At 41.0% G+C, this 23097-nt stretch overlaps 1 protein-coding gene across 1 annotated transcript in view; it reads right to left on the reverse strand.

Moving 5' to 3' along the window:
• rims2a (regulating synaptic membrane exocytosis 2a) overlaps positions 1 to 23097 on the reverse strand; it is a 139915-nt gene that overhangs the window by 99773 nt on the left and 17045 nt on the right. Inside the window, exons 2-6 of the mRNA XM_030750117.1 lie at positions 18305 to 18337; positions 17331 to 17423; positions 12909 to 13119; positions 12231 to 12242; positions 909 to 1168 (exon numbers count right to left, since the gene is read on the reverse strand). Of these exons, the coding sequence (XP_030605977.1) occupies positions 909 to 1168; positions 12231 to 12242; positions 12909 to 13119; positions 17331 to 17423; positions 18305 to 18337 (609 nt within the window). The remainder of the gene's footprint in view (positions 1 to 908; positions 1169 to 12230; positions 12243 to 12908; positions 13120 to 17330; positions 17424 to 18304; positions 18338 to 23097) is intronic.

Raw genomic sequence — 23097 nt, forward strand, 5'->3', positions numbered from 1 at the left:
GAGGAGGAGCAAAAGAGAGATATGAAAGGGTTTTTTTGATTCTGAAAGGGCTCTGCTGAGAAATTCCAGAGAGTATACAGATCCTGACTATAAGCTTCCTTTCCTGCCTTTAGAAAAAGAAAGAGCAAGGAGCCCCCATGTGGACATCAAAGCAACTACTTTACTTGACACCAGCACTAAGAAAAAGGCAACCGGATATGGGATCCACAAGCACAGTGTACCCGTGTTGTCAGCATTTGAGAGTGTTCCACTCAGAGGAAGGACTTAGTGCATATGACAAAAGAAACACAATGTTCTGCATTGTAATTAGCCTGCTCTTGCTTTTCTACTCCAAAAACCATCCTATTAATACTTTATTTACTGCAGTGGCTGAGCTGGCCTACAAACAGGACTAATTACAAAATAAAACTGCTGCAGTTAAAAACTGCACTTTGTCTCAAAAACAGAGATAATACAAATTACTGCGCACACACACCTCACCTGCCAGTTCCCCATCGCAGCTGAATCAGACTTTCAACCATCTGTGTTCATGTGTGCCACCGTGGTGTGTGTGTGTGTGTGTGTGAGAGAGAGTGAGTGGGTGGATGACTGTAGTAGAATTGCTGAGTTAGTGCCAGTTAGATACAGTATATGTCTCTCTGTGTCCTTTATAGTGCTCATGGGCTCCATGTAGGAGCAGTTTTATATGGGTTCTTGACTGGCTTGCTAGGAGACAGCGCACTTATGGTAGGCTTGAATGCCTGTTCCTTCTATTGCCACACTGAGCAGTGCTAATGCTAAAAGGTTTTCTGCAGTTACATAAAGCACCTTTGTGAGGCTCTCATCTGTAACTTACACAGTGGATGTGCATGCTTTTTTGTTTTCACAAACAAGAACTGATATGTGTGTATGGGTGGGGCCCTGTGTACCTTAGCCCTGAACCGTTGTCAAGGGACGCCTGTCTGGGCAGGAGCCCGCCGTGAGGTCTGTTTCTGTCTGACACTGGTGTCAAGTCTCCTGAGGCTCCCTGGTAGGGGTATAGGGACGGGTCCTGCAGTTTGGCCTTCTTCCCCTGCGGCCCACCCTCAAACACACCCCGTGCTTGACCAGGCCCCGAGCCGTAGAACCATGCCCCTGATTTGGTGAGGATTTCTTGTTGTTTTCGGCACAAGTTGCATACCCACATAACCTGCAGGAAAGAGAAGGGGGAAAAGTTAGCAGCATCAATGGAACAGGCGGCGGCCGCCTCATAAAACCCAAGATGAGCTGTGATGGAGTGATTTGTGTATTTGTTATCTAAAGCTGTAACATAACGATGAGGGATATCGTTGTTGCTGGGTGAAAAGAAATCTTTCAGCATTTAACAATTACGAACAAGGAAAAGAGTTTTTAAAAAAGCGAGTCAAATGAGAGTTTTCACCCTACAGCGACAATATTCATAAACGTTACACACAATTCATGATGATGAGGTAAATGATGATATATTTTACACATGCAGCAGCCTTTGAAATCACTGAAATCAGTTCAAATTTCTATTTCGGTTCTAAATTTTGAGCCTGTGAGTCCATCCTCTACAGAAGTTTTGGCACTAGTCGAAGAAAAAGAAAGAGGGCAAGAAAAAAGGTTATCTTACTGAGTGTAATGTATGCAGGTAATGCAACAGTGTTACATTCATTTTGCTAATATAGTTGGAAAAGAATGGTAATATATTCTTGCTGTGTCATGTCATCCTGGGCAGAATATCACATGAATGTACTGGTGTAACTGGACTGCTATCTGGACAGCATCAGACCTAGTACAGGTGACCACACCTCTCTAATGGAGTGAAATCTAATCGCGTCTAAGGAGAGTGAGACCTTACCAAATGACTAACAGGCCAGACAGACAGTGGGGTAGCCAAGAGCCACTGCAGCACCCCACCCTCACCACGCTTCTTGCCTTTACAGTTCCAGTGCTGAGTCAGTGCATTACCGTTATTAGTACAAGCAGGCCCTGAATTGACCGAAATGTTATTTCTAGATTAGCTGAACTCGTTTAAATCGTGCTGAACCATACAGCAACTGTCAGCACAGGTTCAAAGGCTCGATTTTTGCCATAGCTCTAAACCACAACTGCTTATCTCAGCGGCTGGCTCGCCCTGAAGTACAGAGAGATACAGAGCAGCAACCTCTGTGGTAGAGACCCAACAAATGATTATAGGTGTTAGCAACCTGAAACATCCCATGCAGCCTTTGCACTAACACAGAGACCAAAAATTTTAGAGGCCATCTGAGTGGAAAAGAGAGAGAGAAAAAAAAAAAAAAGCAGTCATTCAGTTACACAGTCCAAATTGTCACACCACTGCATCACAACACCCTAGGTACAGTCGAACAGTCCAAAAACAAAAAGACCGTCTATGGCTTTTCCTAGTAACTTTGTCAAGAGGTCAGTGAAAGGTGTGAAGGAGAATTCACATATTTCAGATATTTTTGGGTAAAATAACTTAGTTATGAACCCTGCTGAGCAAAACTGACTATTCCGTGTGAGTTAATAGAATGACAAATTTGAGAATAAATTTCAATATATATATATATATATATATATATATATATTAGGGGTGGGACTCGATTAAAAAAATTAATCGAATTAAGTACAAGCTTTGTAATTAATTAATCAAAATTAATCGCATTTTAATCGCATTTCAATATTTGACATGAGAAATATTAATTTAAGTTTAGTTGATGAATAAATCAATATACATAAGCTTAAACTTCAAAATGTTGTTTATTTTCCCACCAGTCTACTACACAGACCAACGAAGGGTGGAAGTGCTCCTGTGATAAGCAAACACCTGAAATTAAAGTTAAGCATCATAACTGGATAGTTTTATTCAACATTAATGTCTCACTTGTTATAGTTGGAAATTAATCATTAGCTCAGCTGTATTCCTTGATGTTGAAATGTGTTATGCTTGTTTTAACAGCTTATTTTGAATTAAAGACTTAAAATTAAACCACAAAAAGGAGAAAAAGTTCGTTCTCAGTTTAACCAGCTGCTTTTACACAGCTGTGCTTCGCACTCACGGTTGCTAGGCGACATGAGCTACGCAGAGGTGATGGCAGGTGACGCTGATATGAAGGCTAGCCGCTCACTTCCGGCCTTTGTGGTCTTCGTGGGCTGCGAAAGACGTGGGCCGGGTCCATCGCAGGATTCGGCCCCTAATTTGGACATTGTGCGTCGATATAATCTGTATGCCTGGAACTCGTGCACCGAGAAACGTTCCACGGTGCAAAGTGCGATTAAAATGCGTTAAAATTTTTAACGCGTTAATTTCCCCGTAATGAATTAATCGAAATTAACACGTTAAAGTCCCAGCCCTAATATATATATATATATATATATATATATATATATATATATATTTATATATATAACCCTTCCTTCGTTGGTCTGTGTAGTAGACTGGTGGGAAAATGAACAATATTTTGAAGTTTAAGCTTATGTATATTGATTTGTTCATCAACTAAACTTAAATTAATATTTCTCATGTCAAATATTGAAATGCGATTAATTTCGATTAATTAATTACAAAGCTTGTAATTAATTCGATTAATTTTTTTAATCGAGTCCCACCCCTAATATATACACACACACACACACACACACACACACACACACACACACACACACACACACACACACAACACACACTGGGATCCAATACAGCTGAAACAGGAAAAATGTCACAAAAATAGAGAACAGAAGCCTTATAACAGAGATCCTTCATTATTGAAGGATCTCTGTTATATTTCAATGGTCAAAAGAAGCTCAGCATCTACGCAGCAAGTAGCATGTAGTGGTCCATGTACTACTGACACATGAGGTATTTATGACGAGTTATCAATGTTACAGATGGCTTATAACTGTGATGACACACAAAGGAAGCAGGGAGGCTATGGACGGTGCTTTATGTGTCCCAGAGGACTGCAGCCAGTCAGACCACGGCTGCTTTATTTATCCGGTGTCATTGTGGTGGCTCTGCAGTGAACCAGGGGTCACTGTATAAGACCCAGCTGCCACCTTACTGCTAATCAACCTCACATTGCCTCCTGCAACCTCAATCTGATTTGACTGACATCGCCACTTGTAAATAAGTCGTGGGAAGTTATCTCAAAGTGGAAGTCATGAATCACATAAAGGGGTCTATAAAAAAACCAAACAGGATATTAGTTTCATTCTGTTGGATTTTTGCTTCAGGTAACAGTGATCTATAGTAATCAAGACCAAGCACCGTGTGTCAGCATCTTCAGGAGGTGGTTAGATGAGCGGTCTGCTGACAGAATAAATGTGCAGACACATGTTACTAAATACCAGGAGGCCCCAAAGGCTGCAGCTATTCCACCAAAGACAGGGTAAATCTTAAATCTGCTAATACAGATAAATGCATTTAAGTGGCCTTTAAGTGGCAAGGTCAGACACATACACATGCATACCAAGCTGCAGTGATGATTGGATGAAGCTTACTCAGTCTGCTATATTTTCCACTACAGCGTTCACACGTGGTCAATTTCACTTGGAGGAATGTGCAGGTTATCTATACTATTAAAGTAAAATACTACATTTAAGAGTGTAAGATCATGAAAAAAGAAAGTTTTGCCTGGTTAATTACCTGAAATCTGCCCCTTTTCCTGCTGTAGCCAATGACCTACATATTTACCCCTCCAAACTGCAATTAACAGGGAGTCAGTTACTGTGCACCTCCCCAGCCTGCCAATAATAATTAACCACATTCTCAGCCCTTGGACTGCACATGTCAAGCTCTTTTATCTCATCAGTGAATACCTGATAGCGCATTAGTATTCCAAAAACACGGGCCAACAGAAAAACATGCACGGGTCCAGCAAATGTTGTGCACACTGAGCTTCAGACATCAATACTTGGATTTGATTTGTACTTTGGAACAGAGTCCGAAAGAAACTGGAGGTTTATGCAGCCTATTAGACAGGAGGATCAAAAAAAAATACTCCACAGGCTGAATCTACAATATCTAAAAACACTGAATGAACTGAATGATTGATGACAGTGCATTTTTCTGAGGTTACCTAAATGTTTTATGGGGCTACAGAGGGGCTTGACAGGTTAGTAATCTATCAGGTTTAGTAGAACAAAGATGTGGGATTTAAGGGTACAAAATTTACCTCAAAAATATTCAGGCTGAAATGGGACTCAGCATTAAGTAAGTAAATTGATGAACAAACTCTCAAATGTGTTTGATGGTAGAGATAAGATCTCATGCTGTATCACAACACAAGATGTGTGACAGTAACAGAAACACGTTGGTTTGTCTTTAGTCACGCTGGCAGACACCACACAGCATAAGGCTGCTAACAGTCCATGTAGGGATGCAGTCCAAAGACAGAGTGAGCTCAACCCACACTGACAGGAAACTGTTATAACTGCCATTCATTCAACCATTCATTTACAGTCCACATTGACAAAAAGACTCAGCAGCAGATGCATGCATTCACAATGACACAGACACACACACACACACACACACACACACACACACACTGGTCAAGCAGCTGTAACAGCCCCAGGTATTTTCACTTTCACTGCAGCCATTCTGCTCCAGACTCTCCAAACACACGCTTCCCTTTGGCTTAACTCTTCACGGCTGAGCGCAGGCAGCGGGTTGGGGGCTGCGGCCCTCGGGCAGGGCCATTTCTCTCTGTGTTTGCACATTTCATAGTCATTGAACCTACAGTTAAAAATAGAAAGCTAAAAAACCCAGTGCTACCACCCGCTCCAAACACCAGAAAGACAGACACTCTATTAAACATGCTATAGGCTGTTAACTGAGGGAAACACACACCACATGCCACAGGATCAATAAATAATTTCCTTTCCAATAGTTTCTCATCAGACCAAAGGTGTTTTTAGGGTGTGTGTGTGTGTGTGTGTGTGTGTGTGTGTGTGTGTGTGTGTGTGTGTGTGTGTGTGTGTGTGTGTGTGTGTGTGTGTGTGTGTGTGTGTGTGTGTGTATTCTTGGGGAATAGACAATAGCACATTCACAGATGCCTTTGAATGGCAGATTATCTTTAAACCTTTTTTGCAGTGAACAATAACATGCACCCATCAGCAACGTCCTTTACATGTTACACACTGTTTTATCTGCTCCATTCAAACATTCAAATTCTTCCTGAAGGAGTCATCCCCTCACAACGCTCCTAGATTTGCAGCAAGTAGAGAGCACCGAGCTCTCTCTTGTGGCCATTAAACTGCACTGCAACATTATTTAACCTCCAGAGTGAATCAGCAGTATCCTTCCAGGCAAAAAAAACAAACAAAAACAAAAACAAAAAAAAACAGAAAGCCAACTCCAGTGTTAAATGAAATCAGATTTGCTTACTTTACATTCATTCATTCAGTCGTAACTGTAATCTAATGAGTCTCCTGATTTCACAGGATGCTATTTAAAATTTAGGCAGGGACTTCTGGTGACATCTGTACCACGTTCATTTGTTTGACACCTAAAAGGGATGGCCTGGGCATCCTGGTGGGTGTCTATGCCATGATTCCAACTGAAGACCACATTTACTTTTTCTCTCAGTGTGTTTCATATCAGATGCCTAACAAAGACAAGAATAAGCTAATCTACAGCTAAAGCAGCAACATGCTGCAATATTGATGGGCCAGTAAATGAACTGTCATAGGTATCATATTGCATTCCTGTTTCTCTGCTTCACCTGAACTGGGGTGAACTGAACCGCTCATTAAAGACTCATTGTTTGGGGAGTGAAGTGTTCCTCAGAACATCCCGACCTGGACTGAGTCCAGCTTAAGCACACGGGCATCGCAAAGTGTCCTGTCTACAATCCAGAGTGGATGAAATCTACACACTTTAGCGTTATGAAAGGAAACTGAATGCATCAGCAGGGTAATGAATAACGTGTTTCAGAACAGAAGTAGAGGATATCGGAGTATTAAGGTTCACCCACGCAGAAGCCATGTTTGCACACTACAGTTGCATATGGTACTGCATAACCAAACATTTACTTTCTTATCTTATGAAAGCTGGATATTGAGTTAAGAATTTTGAGGCACTTCTCAAGAATTAAAAGTTTACAGGGTATTGTTATTATTATTATTATTATTATTTTGTGAGAGTGCATCACAGCCAATAATAAGAAAAGGAGAGCGCCTACACTCACATGCCCTAACACTGACTGCACGTGGTGAATTACATTTTAATGAGCTTCTAATTTTAGTGTGCGCGCCAGTAATAATAATAGACTTGATGAATATTTATGTTCCTTGTTTGAAGTTCAGAGACACAAGAAAAGAGGAGGGGGATGCTGTGGAAAACCAGTATATGGGATCACACAGAAATGGCTGATGCCTGTCAGACCCACAGCCCCTTCAGCCTCTCTATGACCTAAATAAACGTGTTTATACATTATATATATATATATATATATATATATATATATATATATATATATATATATATATATATATATATATATATATATATATATATATATATATATATCTGACTGACACTGCGCGTTCAGTGGAAACAAACATATGCAGTGCTGTCGGTAAAATAAATGGAATCTAGAAGCGGCACATTTTTCATAGTGCGGATGTTTTTGATTTGAGGTTTTCCGAAAAGGAACTGCTGCAGCACATGCTGTATTCAGCGAGGCTGCTGGGATGAAATGGTCACATTTGTGACAAACAAAATGACCGGTGAAAAACGCGATGCAGTCACCCCGATGCTCATTCAGCTTACCCATGGTGCCGCTGAGAGAAATCACTGTGCCCGTGCAGAAAGATCGCCGTCTATAAGTCCTTCTAATAATGTGCTGACGACTGTCAGTGGCTCCTGCTCCTGAAAGCGAAGAAGCGGCTCCGACCTTCAGTACCGCGGACAGCTCCAAGTCCAGACACCAGGCTGCCTGCCGAACAGCAGCTGCTGAAAACACCGTGAAGGTTACACCGGGGGCTAACCCGGCCACATCCCGTCCAAGAAAACCAGCCAGTCGTATTCCCTATTTCTTTCTAACAAAGCAGTATCAAACTCCACAGAAGCCAAATCGCACACACAAAATGTAAGATTCCTTTATTCAGTCGTTACTCTGCATCCATCCGTCCAGACAGTCCCAGATTGAATGTCAGCGGCTCTCCAATAAATTAAAAAAAGAACATGCTGTGTTCAGGTGCAGCTGTATGAGTTCATCTGGAACAGAGTCAGAGCTCTGCTGGACTTGAGAGCTCATTACATATGCGACGCGTCCCAGCTCTGCTCCCACACTCCAACAGACAGACAAGAAACGCAGAACAGGGACAGCCGCTGTTTTCCCAGCAGTTAGCGCAAACAGGAACATTCAGTCTGTGCTGTAAATATATCCTGAGTCTGAACAATGAAAAATGGAAAACAAATGCATCATCGCGCATTTGCCCTCACGTCATACATCCGCTGGATCAGGAGTCACAAAATGTTGAACAGTAACATGCGAGGAAACAAAAAAAAACCCCAAAAAAAGCGTTCTAGCTCTGCTGAAACGGGCGGAAACGACTCCAAATGCGGTGTGAAACACTCCGACATGTATGAATGACTTTTACCTAATCTGCTTACGCACTTACTAAGTCGAACAGCGATCATATCACTTGAGGAACTGATACGGGCGATGAGGTGTTGTCAGCCTAAACCAAGCTTCAAGTGCTCATCTGAAATGTGCCCGTTTTTTCCATAACATGGGCTTGCAAGCATTTTGTCTACTACCTGTGAAATCACAGCTAATGATTACGCAGTAGCATATAGGAAAAATCCTTGCATAGCTATGAAAAAACAAGATAAATGTATAATTAGCTATATGTTTTCAAGCACTCAGAGCAGTCATAAATAGGTGACTTCAGCATCACTGCCAAGAGCTGAAACTACATTTGCCCTGCATCAATCATGTCATCTTTCAAGATGTTAGAACATATTTATTAAGGGGATTTCAAACTTCATTAGCACATATTAAAAATGGCATTGTGCATTTCTGTGCAAAGCAAAAAACAAACTTTAGTGCACTGTCAAGCAGGGAAGCAGGAGCATTTTTCTAATAATGAAAGTGATTTCACTGGTGCCATTTAGTCAGATTTTTCTTTGACTCATTAAAAAAAACAGTTTTAAACTGAAATAGACTCCAATAAAATAGTGTCGTCCCTGCACTTGTATTTTATAGCAGAAATGTCGAGGGGCCAAGAAGCACATGTAACATCTTCAAGAGTTGCTTTAATCACAAATGAGTTCCTCCCTTGAGACTGTTGATTCCTCAGGCCCTTTTGAAGCCACATCAGAGGAAATGGCGGGGGTGCTCTACCGCTACAAGCAGGGACTCTGAAGACTTCACAACACTGACACACAGTTTATCTATATCAAAGGCACTTCCGATTTTTAGAATAGCAAGGAAAAAAAAAAAAAAAACGTTGCTCTCTACTTTTTGCTTGAAGTAGAGGCTAAGCTACCTGGCACAATCGCTGAGCAGTGATTGTTATCAACACACTGTTATCAGTGTTTTCACATCTATTATTCAGCTTGTTGCGATAAGATACAGTGATTAATGTAGCTACACTAAGCGAGTCATAGATTGAACTGAGCAGGGTTAGTGAGCAGAGCCCTCCATCTTTCCGGGGCCTAAATTCCTCTACCAGCTGTTAAACTCTCAGTCCCTCTACACTATATCATATTCCAGCGTGCCATAGCTCTGCTAGCTGTTCCGGGCATGGAGACTTGTAAATATTCAATGGCGTTTCAAAGAACAAGATCTCTCTCGCCACTGCTGTCACCATCTGTGAGAGAGGGAAAGAGTAGATGGATGGAAAAAGGGCAGATTTCACCACCACCACCTCTTTCACTGACACACAAGCTTTCACACAAGACGGTCAGGCACGCCACAGTGTGTCCCTTTGTCCGTGCGGGAGTAATCAAAGCTTTTGTCATCTGCAACTGCAAAGCGCAATCTCAACAAATAATCAATTTCATATTGCAATGGTGATCGCAAATCTTGCAACTAATGTGGTCTTCTGTATTGGCTTACTATGTGGAGGTAGCACAAAACAATATTAACAACTGAAAAAATGCCTCTTTTTTAAACTCTTAGAGCCTCATCACTTCTGGTGCTCTTTTCTATGCTGACCCTCTGACTGACCCTGTCATCTGAACTTCTGCATCCTGCCATAAAAGCTTACTTTGCTCCCCTGCTGCAGACAAGCATTTCAACACATTTCAAATGCATATCTGTGAAAAATATTTAAAAAGAATATGGCAGCACTGTCAAGCACTGACACAGTGGAGTTACCAAGTACAGCCAGAAGAGACACATACATTCACCTTTACTGGGATCATTTCTGTATCTTCCACCCTCATGTTTGCAGCTGAATCCCAATATACATTACTTTAGAATGGCCTTTCATTACAAAATTAATGTTATTTAGTTGATTTTGGAGCAACACTCCCATGCCCATGGTCTGTATGGAGAAGTGACCTTGTGTGCCAGGATGCCGGGGCATCACCAGGTAAATAGCTGGCACGGGATAAGAGGTACATCACATGGTCTACCTGCCATTGCCCTGACTGTCTATCGCCAGCCTGCTGCCACTGTTATTACTCAACGCCATCTGTAAAACACGGTAACTGATCTCCCAGCTATTATCTAGCAGTGAACAATGGAAGCCCTTACAACCGGGGTCTTGGCATTGAGGGGAGCAGCTGAACAGACGCTGCTCTGTGTTTCTGCTGAGCCTGTTGGTATGTACTGTCCTCTCCAGCCTACGGTCTGTTACTTTAATGACTAAACACAGGGAGGTGAGAGCTAAGGTGGTGCTGGGAAATGTATGTTGTGCATACTGTATATACATGTACATTGACACTGATATGGCCTCTTCTTGTGCATAAATCTGCCAAGTGATTTAAGATTATGGAAGATTACATATTAGCGATGAGGTGGGAGCAAAACATTTGTCAACTTAGAAAAGCTACTTTTTTCATTTTATTCATATTTAAATCAAAATGGTGATATTAAAATACAGGTACTCTATGTATGTTAAAGTCCACCCTAATTTGACTGTCAATATTAAGCTTAATGGGATACTCCTATATTTTAATATTGCATCTACATAAAGCCTAGAGGCTTAGAAATAACACATTAATGTGACATATGCTTTCCCTAAAGTCCCGACCCGCTGGCCGCTTCCGGCCCCGCCCCCTACTTCCATGAATTGATGTAAAAAATAACATACAATTTGGCCCTTTAAGTTACTTTTTTGACATTTCGACTTCCCCTCCAATTAATAGGGTTAAGCGAAATGTCAAAAAAAAATCTGATAAGCGGAAGAAAATGGATGGATGGATATAATGTTATAATGATAAATGCTCATATTAAACATGGACAAAGTTTAAGTCATGGTAGTGCATGCGTAAGCCACACCTACCTGCTGTTCAAAAATGGAGCCTATCCCAGCTGTCATAGGGCAAGAAGGGAGGGTACACCCTGTACAGGTCACTAGCCTGTCACAGGGGTAACTCAGAGTCACAGACAACCACTCACACTCGTGGGCAATTTAGAATCACCAGTTAACCTAACTCCACTAATTGCATGTCTTTGGACTGTGGGAGGAAACCGGGGTACCCGGAGAAAACCCACACAAACACAGGGAGAACATGCAGACAGCACACAGAAAGGCCTGGGCCAAGATGGATTCTAACCCAGGCCTTCTAGCTATGAGGCAACAGTGCTAACCACTGTGCCACTGTGTGTAAAAAAAAAAAGGTTGGCATCTGTACCACAAAGCACTAGCTATAAAAAAAATGAAATGCTACAATTTCCATTCCAGCTCCTTCCAGAACCACACACGTTATTACCAGTCAAATAAAGTATACTTCATTGTATAGTACTCCTTTCATATGTATAGTATTATTGAGTTTTATCTCTTTTAATCCTGCTATTTCCAGTGTTTTAAGACTCTATATATATATTCTCTGTAAAAATAGCTCTCTGTATATTTATTTATATTAAGTATATGTATATGTATATTATTTATTAGTTTGTGTTTATTTCCACAATGATGTGACTCACAGACAGGACCAATCAGGACCTTTCTTGTTTGTTTCACACCTGTCTTGGCTGCTGTATGTGTATCAAGCATATCACAGCATTTCATGAACCATGCTTGTGTTCAGACACAGTCCCAAGAAGCGCAGAAAATAATTTGCTAACCACTTTGTCCTCCTGTTGCAATTCCATGAGAGCAGGAATGCAGCAGAAAGAAATAAAGAGGGAGACAGATTAGTGGGGAGAGGGGCAGAAAAAATGGGGAGAGAGAGAGGGAGAGACATTGTGAGTGGCATTAGTAGGTCCATGTGGCACTGTCACATACTCCACCAGCACAGTTTTGGATGGCATCAAATAAAAACACTAAAATTCATTATTCAAATTCAAGTGGCCTTATACTAAAAGATTTAGCTCTGTCTTGGATGGGGAGGATTTTACAGTGGTCAGCTGGGCATCTGAGTGCTACATTATACAGAAGCAGTCATCAGGGTCCTCTGTGAGAAAAGAAAAGGAGGGATAGCTCCTTCCGGTGGTCGAATGGAAGAACTGTAAGTTAACATGTAAAGATCTATAGCTGTGAATAAGCACATCAAAGAGAAAAGAATTAGAACACAGGCATGTAGAGCGTGTCTGACTGGAGTACGTGTTGGTTATATGAAAAACATTCTTTTCAATCAGAGACACTGTTGGCTCAATTGCCAGACTATGATTTTACTGCAATGCTTCTTCATAAGCTTCTATTTTAAATAGTAACATATAAAAAAAAAAGCCTGTGGGTGAGGCATCAGCACATGTGTGTGAGTGTGTGTCCTTATAAGCAGGGAATACTGAGCATAGCGTTACCTTATTTGACCGCAGAGACACTCGTCCTCCACACCGAGCACAGAATTTCGTTTGGCAATATGAACAGATGTGGCCACAGCCATCGGCAAACTTGGTTTTGTGGCATATCCCGCAGGTTGGAGCTTCGCTCTTCTGGTCCTGAGCCTGCTTTGACTCCTCACCCATCTTCTTAACCTGGTCCTTATATGATTCAAACTGCTGGTGCAACTTCCTGCAAGCAAATCGGAAGGGCGGAAGTTAGAAAAAAGGAGATATGGTTTGGTGACCTATTAAAAAAAGAACAGTTGCGTGTTATTAATTTATACCACTATAACCATATTTTTTTAGAACAAAAGTGCTACGTCTTACACCAGATGTTTCAGTAAGAAAAAAAAATCAACAAATAAACTAATGTAATGGATTGTTTCTGCATAGGCAATAAGTATTGGCAGTATGGCAGTGTGGGAGAATCTGTGCACACTGTCCTTGCTGTGTGACTCATGGCTTTGGTCTTTTTCTCAAACTCTTCTACAAAAAGCTTCTGCTGTCAGCTGACTAAGTGATATAACCTCAGACGTATGCAGTGTGTTAGATTTTGAAAGGAAAAGCAGATGCCATGACCTCAGAAGCTTCAAAGCTGAGCTCCTCCTTTGATACTGCACCTCTTTTAAAACACGTGTGTGTGTGTGTGTGTGTGGGGGGGGGGGGGGGGGGGGGGTATCAAATTTGCTTTGCAAGTTTAAGAACATCACTTAATTCCACTTTCTCAGGTTCCATTGCGTTTAATGAATCATTTGCACCTGTGTTTCTATATCAGGGCAGTTGTAAGGTGAGACCGAGCACACCTTGGAGCCATACTGTTAGATAATCATCTTACAGATACACACAGTTATTACTGCTCTGTTGTATTGCACACTGGTAATCATTTGTCACTGGTATTGTGTCTATTGTGTTACTCTTTGTGCCCTATAGATGGTCTCCTACTGATACATTACACCTGATCTTATACAGTAGCCGTTAAACTCCTAAAAAGCCCTTAGAGGCTACTAAAAAAGCATGGACTTTGCACATGCATTTTGTATGACACATGTCAATTGAGCGTCTCCTTGGAAACTAAACACTGGGCTGACTTCATAATATGGCGATTAGAATTGGTTTCGCCCCACATATCCCCTGCAACATTCATTAGCACTTGTGAATTATTGAGCAGAGCTATCCTTTTACCACATACAGCACTGCATTTGAGATAAACGTGTTTCCTTTGCTCACAACTAGACCTTTAGAGCCCAAATGTAACGGCTACACATGCCACCACAAGTCTGTGTTTGTGTGTGTGTGTGTGTGTGTGTGTGTGTGTGTGTGTGGTAGTGTGTACAAGTAATTGTGCCATCTGAACATTAGATGGAGTGCCACAGGCATGCCCCTTGTTGTACCCACTGGGATTAAAAGGCTAATTGTGTCAGAGCCTTTTGTGTTTACCAGCAGAGATTAGTGTGTACCCTTGTTTAACAGATCCCACCAAATCTCATTTACTGACAGAGGGGCTGATAACAGATTGATGAAGAAGATGATAGAAGAGGTAAAGACACTGTCTCCCAGGATCAAGGAAATAAGACTACAGTCATGTTTTATTCTCACTTATCTCCCCTTACAGTTAGGCATTTAGGGAAACCACTACACGGACTGGACAAGGTCACTTAGAAGAATCCATCCATCCATCCATCCATCCATCCATCCATCCATCCATCCATCCATCCATCCATCCATCCATCCATTCATCCATCCATCCATCCATTTCAGGGTCCTGGGGTTGGGGTGGAGCCTATTCCAGCTGTCATAGGGCGAGAGGCAGGGCACACACTGGACAGGCCACCAGTTCACTTCTAACAATTATGCAACCCTTTTTGGGAAGCAAAAAGAGTTTCTGATTCTAATCTGCACACTAAGACAGATAACAGGGAGCAAGAATAACCAGTTTAAGAAGTGTAAGGAATAGACTTTATATACAGTCAAAATCATAAGTATTTAGAGAGTAAGGCAACTTTCATAATGTTGTCTCTGTACACCAGCACAGTAAATAAACTAGTAAACTGAATTAAAATAATTGAGATGTGACTAAGTTGAATACATTAGCTTTAATACTGGGTTGTCTGTTTCTGAGTTACAGTTGACCTGTTTCATTGTCAGGAGTGTAACCTTGTTAGTTCATGACAGGTTAAGGAGATTAAAGATCTGGAGTGAGCTTCAAGTGTTGTTGTTCAAGGGAACTCTCAATATGTGGTCCAAAGATGTGGCAGTTCAATTGAACAAGGACACTGTAAGGTCTAAAAAAGAAATAACAGGTCCTAACAGAGAAGCAAAAAACTTTAGGAGTGGCCAGATCAACTTTCTGGTACATTCTTAAAAATAAGGAATAAAATGAAGAGACCTCCCTGAATTTAAATAAATAAAGTTTATGAAAAGATGCAAACTGCTGGTAACACTCAGGAACACAGAGGCCTAATTAGAATTTGCTAGAAAACATGTCACAGCTATATAAATAAAAGCGCTCAAAAGTAAAGAGAGAGGTATGCAGTCCAATTAAGCGCAGAAAATGAGTTACAAAGTAATGCAAAGCAAAGAAAACAGAGCAAATATGTACAGTGAGAGTAGAATCTCGTGGCAGCAGACAGCTGGTACATAGCACCCATTCCACAGGGTTTGCTTATTCAGTCAGACGTGGTCAAATATAGGTGACGCTGCTGACGAGTAATCATACGCTACTCATTGTCCCATCCCAAGCTAGCGTATCGGAGCTCTCTTACCTCTGAGCCACACCAGAGCAGCTATAAACGGCCCGTAACGTGAGCCTCTCTCTTGGACATATGACAGACTCGACATACAAACAGCAAGCCTGAACTACAAGCTGTCCACAAGCTTTGGGATTCCTCCTTTGCCACACACCACTGGAGCTGAATTCTAACCTCCCCGTAGTCTTTATTATGTCATGTTAACCCTGAAATGTTAGCAGTGAGTCTATCAATTGATTTATTGATTTACTGATTTTGCATCTGTCTGATTTCTACAGGTTGAAACATCTCATTGAGGTGAAATTCAGATTTTCCAAATATCACAATTTTGTCTAGTTTTTGACTTTAAAAGAAAAGAAGTCCACATCAAGCTGACAAGCCCACCATAACAAGTTTATAGCCTTCCAAAGTTGTTATGGCTAAAAAATATATACAGCAGGCCCACTAAGTGCAATATTCCGTTCTTCTTCTGCTTTGGCTTGGTTTTTACCATTTTTAAGAGCACGCTTGCTGCTCTGGTGTGCAAGCTAGTTGCCAACTTTGCCTGACTTCCATTTAACATTGAATATAAGCCATTCAGTGGGTTTATCACATCTTTGTGTGGCTGCTGCTTCTGACAGTGAGTTTGATAAGAGCCCAGTACATGGTTAAAACCCTGACATCATCTCCCTGGTCAGAATCGGTCACCGTATGACTGCAAAAACTGAACCGAAGACAAACCGACAATGTTGTTTCCAAACATAATAGCAGTCAAGGCAGTCTTTCACTTACAAAGCGAGAAATATCAATCAAGTTATTCCAGTGAAGGAATTAAACACAAGGCTTTTTAGCCAGCAGGAGGAGGATGCAGTGTCAGAAAGGTAACGCTAGCTAGCAAGCTAACAGTGGCATTTTTTGTTTGTTTTTTTTACAGGCAGTGGCGTTACATTTGTTGTGATGTTGTTTGGCATTTATGTGTGTTACATTTTCACCTTCATTTTAGAAGAAATTAATATGCGGGCTTAGAAGCTCAACAGCTTGTAAATGTTCACAAAATGCACTAGCTAGAATAAAAATAGTAATAAACACCTGTAAAAATTTCCAGTAAGTGTGCAATGTGTCACTGTAATCTGTTGAAATTCACAGAGATAAGTGATTAGTCCAAACCTGAAAGATCTGACTTTAGACATAGTGCAAGTGTTTTGAACCTCCCGACTAACCATATTGCAGGATTGAGGCACTAACCGCTAGGAGACTGGTATATTGCTCCAGATTGATTAACAAGTGGTGTTTTTGGGGAAAAAATAAAACAAAATAATTATTATACAATTAGCCTTAATGAAGACAATGATTCATACAGGATTCAGTCTTGCAGTACTGATCAAGGAATAAGAATACACCAACATATATGAATATATCTGCTCTGCCTTCTTTAATAATGGCTTCATTGTTACAGTCTATAAGTAATATGTCATTTCTGAAAGTAAAATCCATTTTGGCACAACATTGCCACACCACCCTTCTCTTATGTGCTTAAACCAGCACATCAAGAAATTGCACATCATGCTTTCATATCAAGGGTCAAACATGCTGTGCGTCCAGCTGCTCGGGTCACCACCACTATATGTCAGTGCCTGATGGGAGAAGATCAAGTGGGGTTTGTACTTTTACTTACGCATTTTGCTCTGGCTCCTTGTCATTTGGGGACTTTTGCTGGGGCTGAAGAACGTTATTTACCAGCTCAGTGATCCCACTAAAGGGAAACCACCTGTTCAAATAAGCAAAGTGTGACTGGTACATCGCAATGAGTCATCATCTGAGAAAACAATCTGTTCGGAAAAGGGCTTTTAGGAAGCAGGTCGGTTCTTAAGTAGTGGGAAAATAGCAGGGACATTCACTATAACCAGAGCAGAGAGAGGAGGAGGCCGGGACACGGGCAGAGCAGCGATTAGTGGAACACTGACAACCAGACACAGTGTCAGAAATACGGAGAGAAAGATAGAGGAAGAAAGATGATTCAGACAGACCTACATTAGAGGGAAGGACAGAAAAGCAGGAAAGCTCTACAGCCAGTGGAAATGAGAGCTGCATTAAATGCTCAGCTGAGGGTAACAGAAATGTCACATATTCCAGCTTTTTGGTGCAGTGGGGGTCGGGTTGTCAGACAGGTTAGCCCTGCAGATCTAATCAAAATGCAGCTATAGTACAGTATAGCAGGACAGGCGCATCTACTCCACACTAGCAACTAAACTACAAGACTACCAAGCCAACCAGAGTGCAGATGATACACTAGATGAAGATGAACAGCCAGTTAGATACCAGGAACAAGGGAAAGATTCTGGGGACCTAGCTGTAAAAAAAACAAAAAAAACAAAGAGCTGGTAGAAAGGAGAAGCTCATGTCATTGATGTCATGGAAGTCAGCTGTTTAGTGCCCAGCACAAAATTCAACAATCTAATTAACTCATTAAGAAATGAATAATTAAAAGAAGCCACTGTGCAGTCATCAAGCTGGTGATTTTTCCAAGACATTAATGACACTATTTTTAACTCCCAGACGAAGAGGAGAAAGCCACATGAAGCACACAGCACCGACTGACAGGAAGAAGTGTCAAAGCCTAGAGCACTCTGGGTAATGCAGTTTACTTACTGTGCCGGCTGAGGCTTTGGTTCTTCTTTGATCCTAAAACATAAAAAAATTAAAAAAAAGTGTGCACAGCTCAGTGCATATCAAACACAAAGAGATGAGGAAACAATGTAAAAGACAAAAAAAAAAAAAAAAATTACACAATGAGGATGTCATTAAAGATAGATGAATGACACAAATAAAGCTCCAACTCTAACAAGAACAATAATCAAAATATTTGAAGATTTGACGAAAATAACAATGCAATGGTGATAATGGTAGAGAGGTAAACAAGAAAAATCACAGGAAGAGAAATTGTAAAGATGATGTAATGTAAATAAGTGATGCAGATATCCCTTAAATTAAAAATGGCCACTTCATGTGAGTAACACCCTCTTTCATACTGAATCTTCTAGCGTGCACAGACCCAAACTGTCTCTATCTCACACCTAAATCCACCTCCCTAGTGCAAGTTTTAAGAAAGCTATGACTAGGAGTTTCACTAAGAGGACTCCATAAGTAATAATGATCTCTACCATCATCAACAGCATCAGATCATCATTTCTGAGAAACACAGAAAAGCATCAACAAATACAAGCAGGCAGAGCAGTACAGATGTGTGACACTTGAGCACTACCTTAAATTACAAGCTGAATGGCACTATAAGGCAAGGCTGGAAGTACTAACTAATTCTGTGTATACATTAGCTTCAAAAAGTCATCAGTGCATTCTCAAGTATAAGAGCAATTAAATTGCAAATATTCTGTTTTATGTCAAATCTTATTCAACCTTGTATAAAGTTTGCTTTAATTCCAATACAGTGGAAGAGTTTATTTTGTGGTCTGAAAATGTAATATATAAGATTTAATGGGGCAAAATAACTCATACTACATCATAGTATGAGCACTGACATTATTAGAGTCTGACTGATATACTGGTGGGACCAATATATTGGTTGATGTTATCTATTTGGAAATATTTTGGTATCTGTATTTATAATACTCTCCATCCATCCATCCATCCATCCATCCATCCATCTTCTTTTGTTTATCCGGGGCCAGGTCGTTTGGGCAGCAACTCATCCCTGAGCCAGAGTGGGCTATCCACCCTTTTCCAACTGGGTACCATGGCTGCAGGCTTTTCTTTTTAAAGGGCCTCAACAAATTATTGACAGGCGCCCTGAACCTGTAGATGGAACAGGCTGGAAGCTGAGATGCCATATGTGTCACCAGCTACAGGTTGAGATACCTGTCACCAGGTATTCTTCTGATACATCATTAGCCCTTTGTAGCCTACAGCAAAGACCAAGAATCAGTGGGAACCTGCATGTCAAGCCAGAAACATGCAGGAAGGTCTCCACCAATGCCTGGGTCCCTAGCCAAGACTCAACAGAAGCCAGACAGCACAAAAACTGTCCCACCCAGGCAGCAGAGGAGCCCACGGGATTGCACAAGTTGAGGGACAGTGAACAGACCCAAAGCCCAGAATGGACACCTGCCAGCACAACCAGGGCACTGGGGCACAGTCCCAGCAGCACAGGATAACCAGACACACAGGATGCCCACCCGACCAAGCTCTTGCTGCAGTTGTACAGAGACTGAATTTACAACAGCCGATAAATGAATTTTTTAAAAAGTAAAGAAGAGACGGGAGAAACACTCTTCAACCGTGTTATAAGTGTTGTTGCACTCTGCAGCTTTGCTGTTGGCAACACGTTTGGAATCCAACAAACACATAACCATGCAAAGTTGGGCAGAGAGTAAGTGAGTAATCTAAGACTTGTCGTGACATTAAAACAAGAGTGCTTTAAACCGCACTGTCATATTATCTTAGTGAGGATTCATAATGACATATAACAAAGGCAAGGGGAATCTGCTTATGATTCATGTGTCTGAAAGAAAGAGATATCGGCCAATATATCACATTTTTAAATCACCAAATATCAGCATTGCTCTTCAAAATCCTATATCAGTCAGGCTCTAGACATCATAGCATAGAATGGCATAATGTAGATCATAGTTTAAAAGGTACAAGGGGGCATAAAAGAAAACTGCACACCTTGAAAATGTGGCAAGGGATACCAGTTTCATTTTGGGAAACAAAGGCTCAGCTTCTAGACCTCAACCCACAGGTTGCTATTTATTGCTTAGGAGATAGCGGGTCATCTACTAATCAGAAGGTCAGTCAGTGGTTTGATCCCGGTCTCCTCCAGTCCACATATTGAAATGCCCTCTACTGAACCCTAAATTGCCCCCGATGCCTCCACTGAAGTGTGCGTGTGATAGTTAGAAGGTGCTTTAAGTGCTTATTTAGGGTAGAAAACCACTATATAACTACATTTACCATGCAACACAGGTGTTACATTATTTTACTTTTATCCCAACTTTTAAAAAAATAAATAACATGTACCGTAGCAGCAATGAGTCCCCTCCTGAAAGTTCACTGGAACTAGTACAATATACAAAAGAACCAAAGCAAAGAGTTGACAGCATGTTCTGTGGATTTTCCAGAGTGATTGCAGATTTAACTGCTGTGAGTACCACCAACAAAATTCAATTTACCTTGTGCTGATGTAGTGAAAGAAATCCTCTTATAACGTAAGAAAATAAAGCCAAAGCATTGGAGGACCCTACGGAAGGGATTTTTTGTGTGTGTGTGCATGTATGTGTGTTTTCATTTGTTTTTCGTGAATTCAGCCTTCAGAATACATTATAAAATGAAGCCGCTTATAATTCATGTTCGTGTGCAGCGTTTAAGAAGTCAGCTAGGGGACAAATTGCTGCCATATCAGCTGATAATTCTAATGAGGCATTTGTAGGGCCTACATCTTGTGTTTCTAGTAAATGATACATAGAAATTATCATTTTATATTAAAAGAAAATGCCTCGCTGATGCTGGAGAAGAATGGCCAGCATGTTTGAACTGATAGAAAGGCAGCTCTAATTTTACCAGTTATTACAACCATGGTAATCCTGAAAACTTTGGAATCTGAGATAGCACAAAATTATCACAAAAATGATTGTTCAAAAGCTGTGTATTAAAACACCCACTGAATCATTTTGAGACTTTATTTGCTCAGTCTAGTGTATATTCAACAATATATTCAGGATTAGTATATAATACATCATTCTTCTCTAGGTGGATGCAGTTCAGCCAAAGTATGTTGTAAATAAGGGTGGGCATGTGCAGTTTTTTGAACATGACAGTGAGCTCACGGCACTTAAATGGCCCCCACAATAATGATCTGAGCCCAACGGAGCTCCTTTTGGAAGCTGTGCAAGTGGAGATCACATAATGAAGGTGCTGCCCAAAAATCTGCCAGTATCAATATCATGTCAGTCTATTCTGAAGGGGATGCAACTCAATACTAGCATCCATCAGTGCATCCATTTTCTTATCCAGCAGGGTCGTGGGGGAGGCTGGAGCCTATCCCAGCTGTCACAGGGAAAGAGGCGGGATACACCCTGAGTACATCGCCAGTTCACTGCAAGACCGGTCATAGGGAGACAAACAACCATTCACTCTCACATCCGCGCTTGAGGCCAATTTAAAAGCACCAATTAACCTAACAAGCATATCTTTGGAGTATAGAAGGAAATCGGAGCACCTGAAGGAAACTCATGCAGACATCTATCACTTGTATTTGCATTATTGAAATCGGAGCAAGAGATGCGTGCACTGCCAGGGTCTTTTGTTTTGTTTTGTTTTTTTGTTTTTTGTTTTTTATGGGGGGGCGACATATAGAACATCCCCCTTTAATCACCACAGCAGCTCAGCAGCAGCTGTAGGAGTAACAGCTGGCATCCGCAACATCACTTACCATGCATTGTTTTTAAATGACACAGACCTCACATGAAATTGTATTTGGAAGTTTAAAATACATGCACCCAAGATAACCAAAACATCAGTTGTATACAAACACATACACACACACACACACACAAACAGCAACTGCCACATGACTGTCTTGTATCTGTACACCATCTATCAGTGGAGCTGCAAGCTCAGCTGCTCTCGCCTGGTTTAGGAGCAAATGTCACTTAAAGCAAAACAGAGACATGTTGCAGCTGAGAATCACACGCCAGACCTTCACACACCTGATCACCGTTTATTCTAGTGAGCTGCCGCCTTTATACAGCCGTGTGAAATGGGATGTGTTAATTGGATTTTGTCTGATTCTGACCATCACAGCAACAATAACTAATTCATTATGTATGACTGGTCTGATTCTGTATTTAGTGGTGCAAATAATGATTATTTTCATTATTGGTTGATCCATTTTTTTTTTTATTATTATTAATTAAAAAAAAAAGGGGCCCGAGGTAATTATGTCTATATTGCTATTTTTTCCTAATCCCAAAAACATTTAAATTGCATGCATCCATTTTTTCCACTTATCCAATTCAGAGTCATGGTGGGGCTGGAGCCTATCCCCAGTGTCACAAAGGTACAAGTCCACGGTCCATCCCAGGGCTAACACACAGATACAACCACTCACAGCCAATTTAGAATCACCACTTAACCTAACAAGTATGCAGTTGGCTAGTGGTTTTGAACCCAGGACCTCCCTACTGTGAAGCAACAGCGCTAACCAATACACTACCATCCCATCAATCTCCAGAATGTGTTAAGCGTCCACTGAAACAGTCCCACTAAAAAACGTAGAGTTACACCTTACTTATTTACTGGCAGCCAATAGAAGCTGATAACGACACATTAAAGCTGATAAACCATATTATCCCATCATATTAACATCCAGTACTTTAGACCATATACAAACCAAAAAAAAAATGCTGAGGCTAAAGCAGTATCACACA

The sequence above is a fragment of the Archocentrus centrarchus genome, chromosome 16 (genome assembly GCF_007364275.1).
Source record: "Archocentrus centrarchus isolate MPI-CPG fArcCen1 chromosome 16, fArcCen1, whole genome shotgun sequence".
Taxonomy (NCBI): Eukaryota; Metazoa; Chordata; class Actinopteri; order Cichliformes; family Cichlidae; genus Archocentrus; species Archocentrus centrarchus.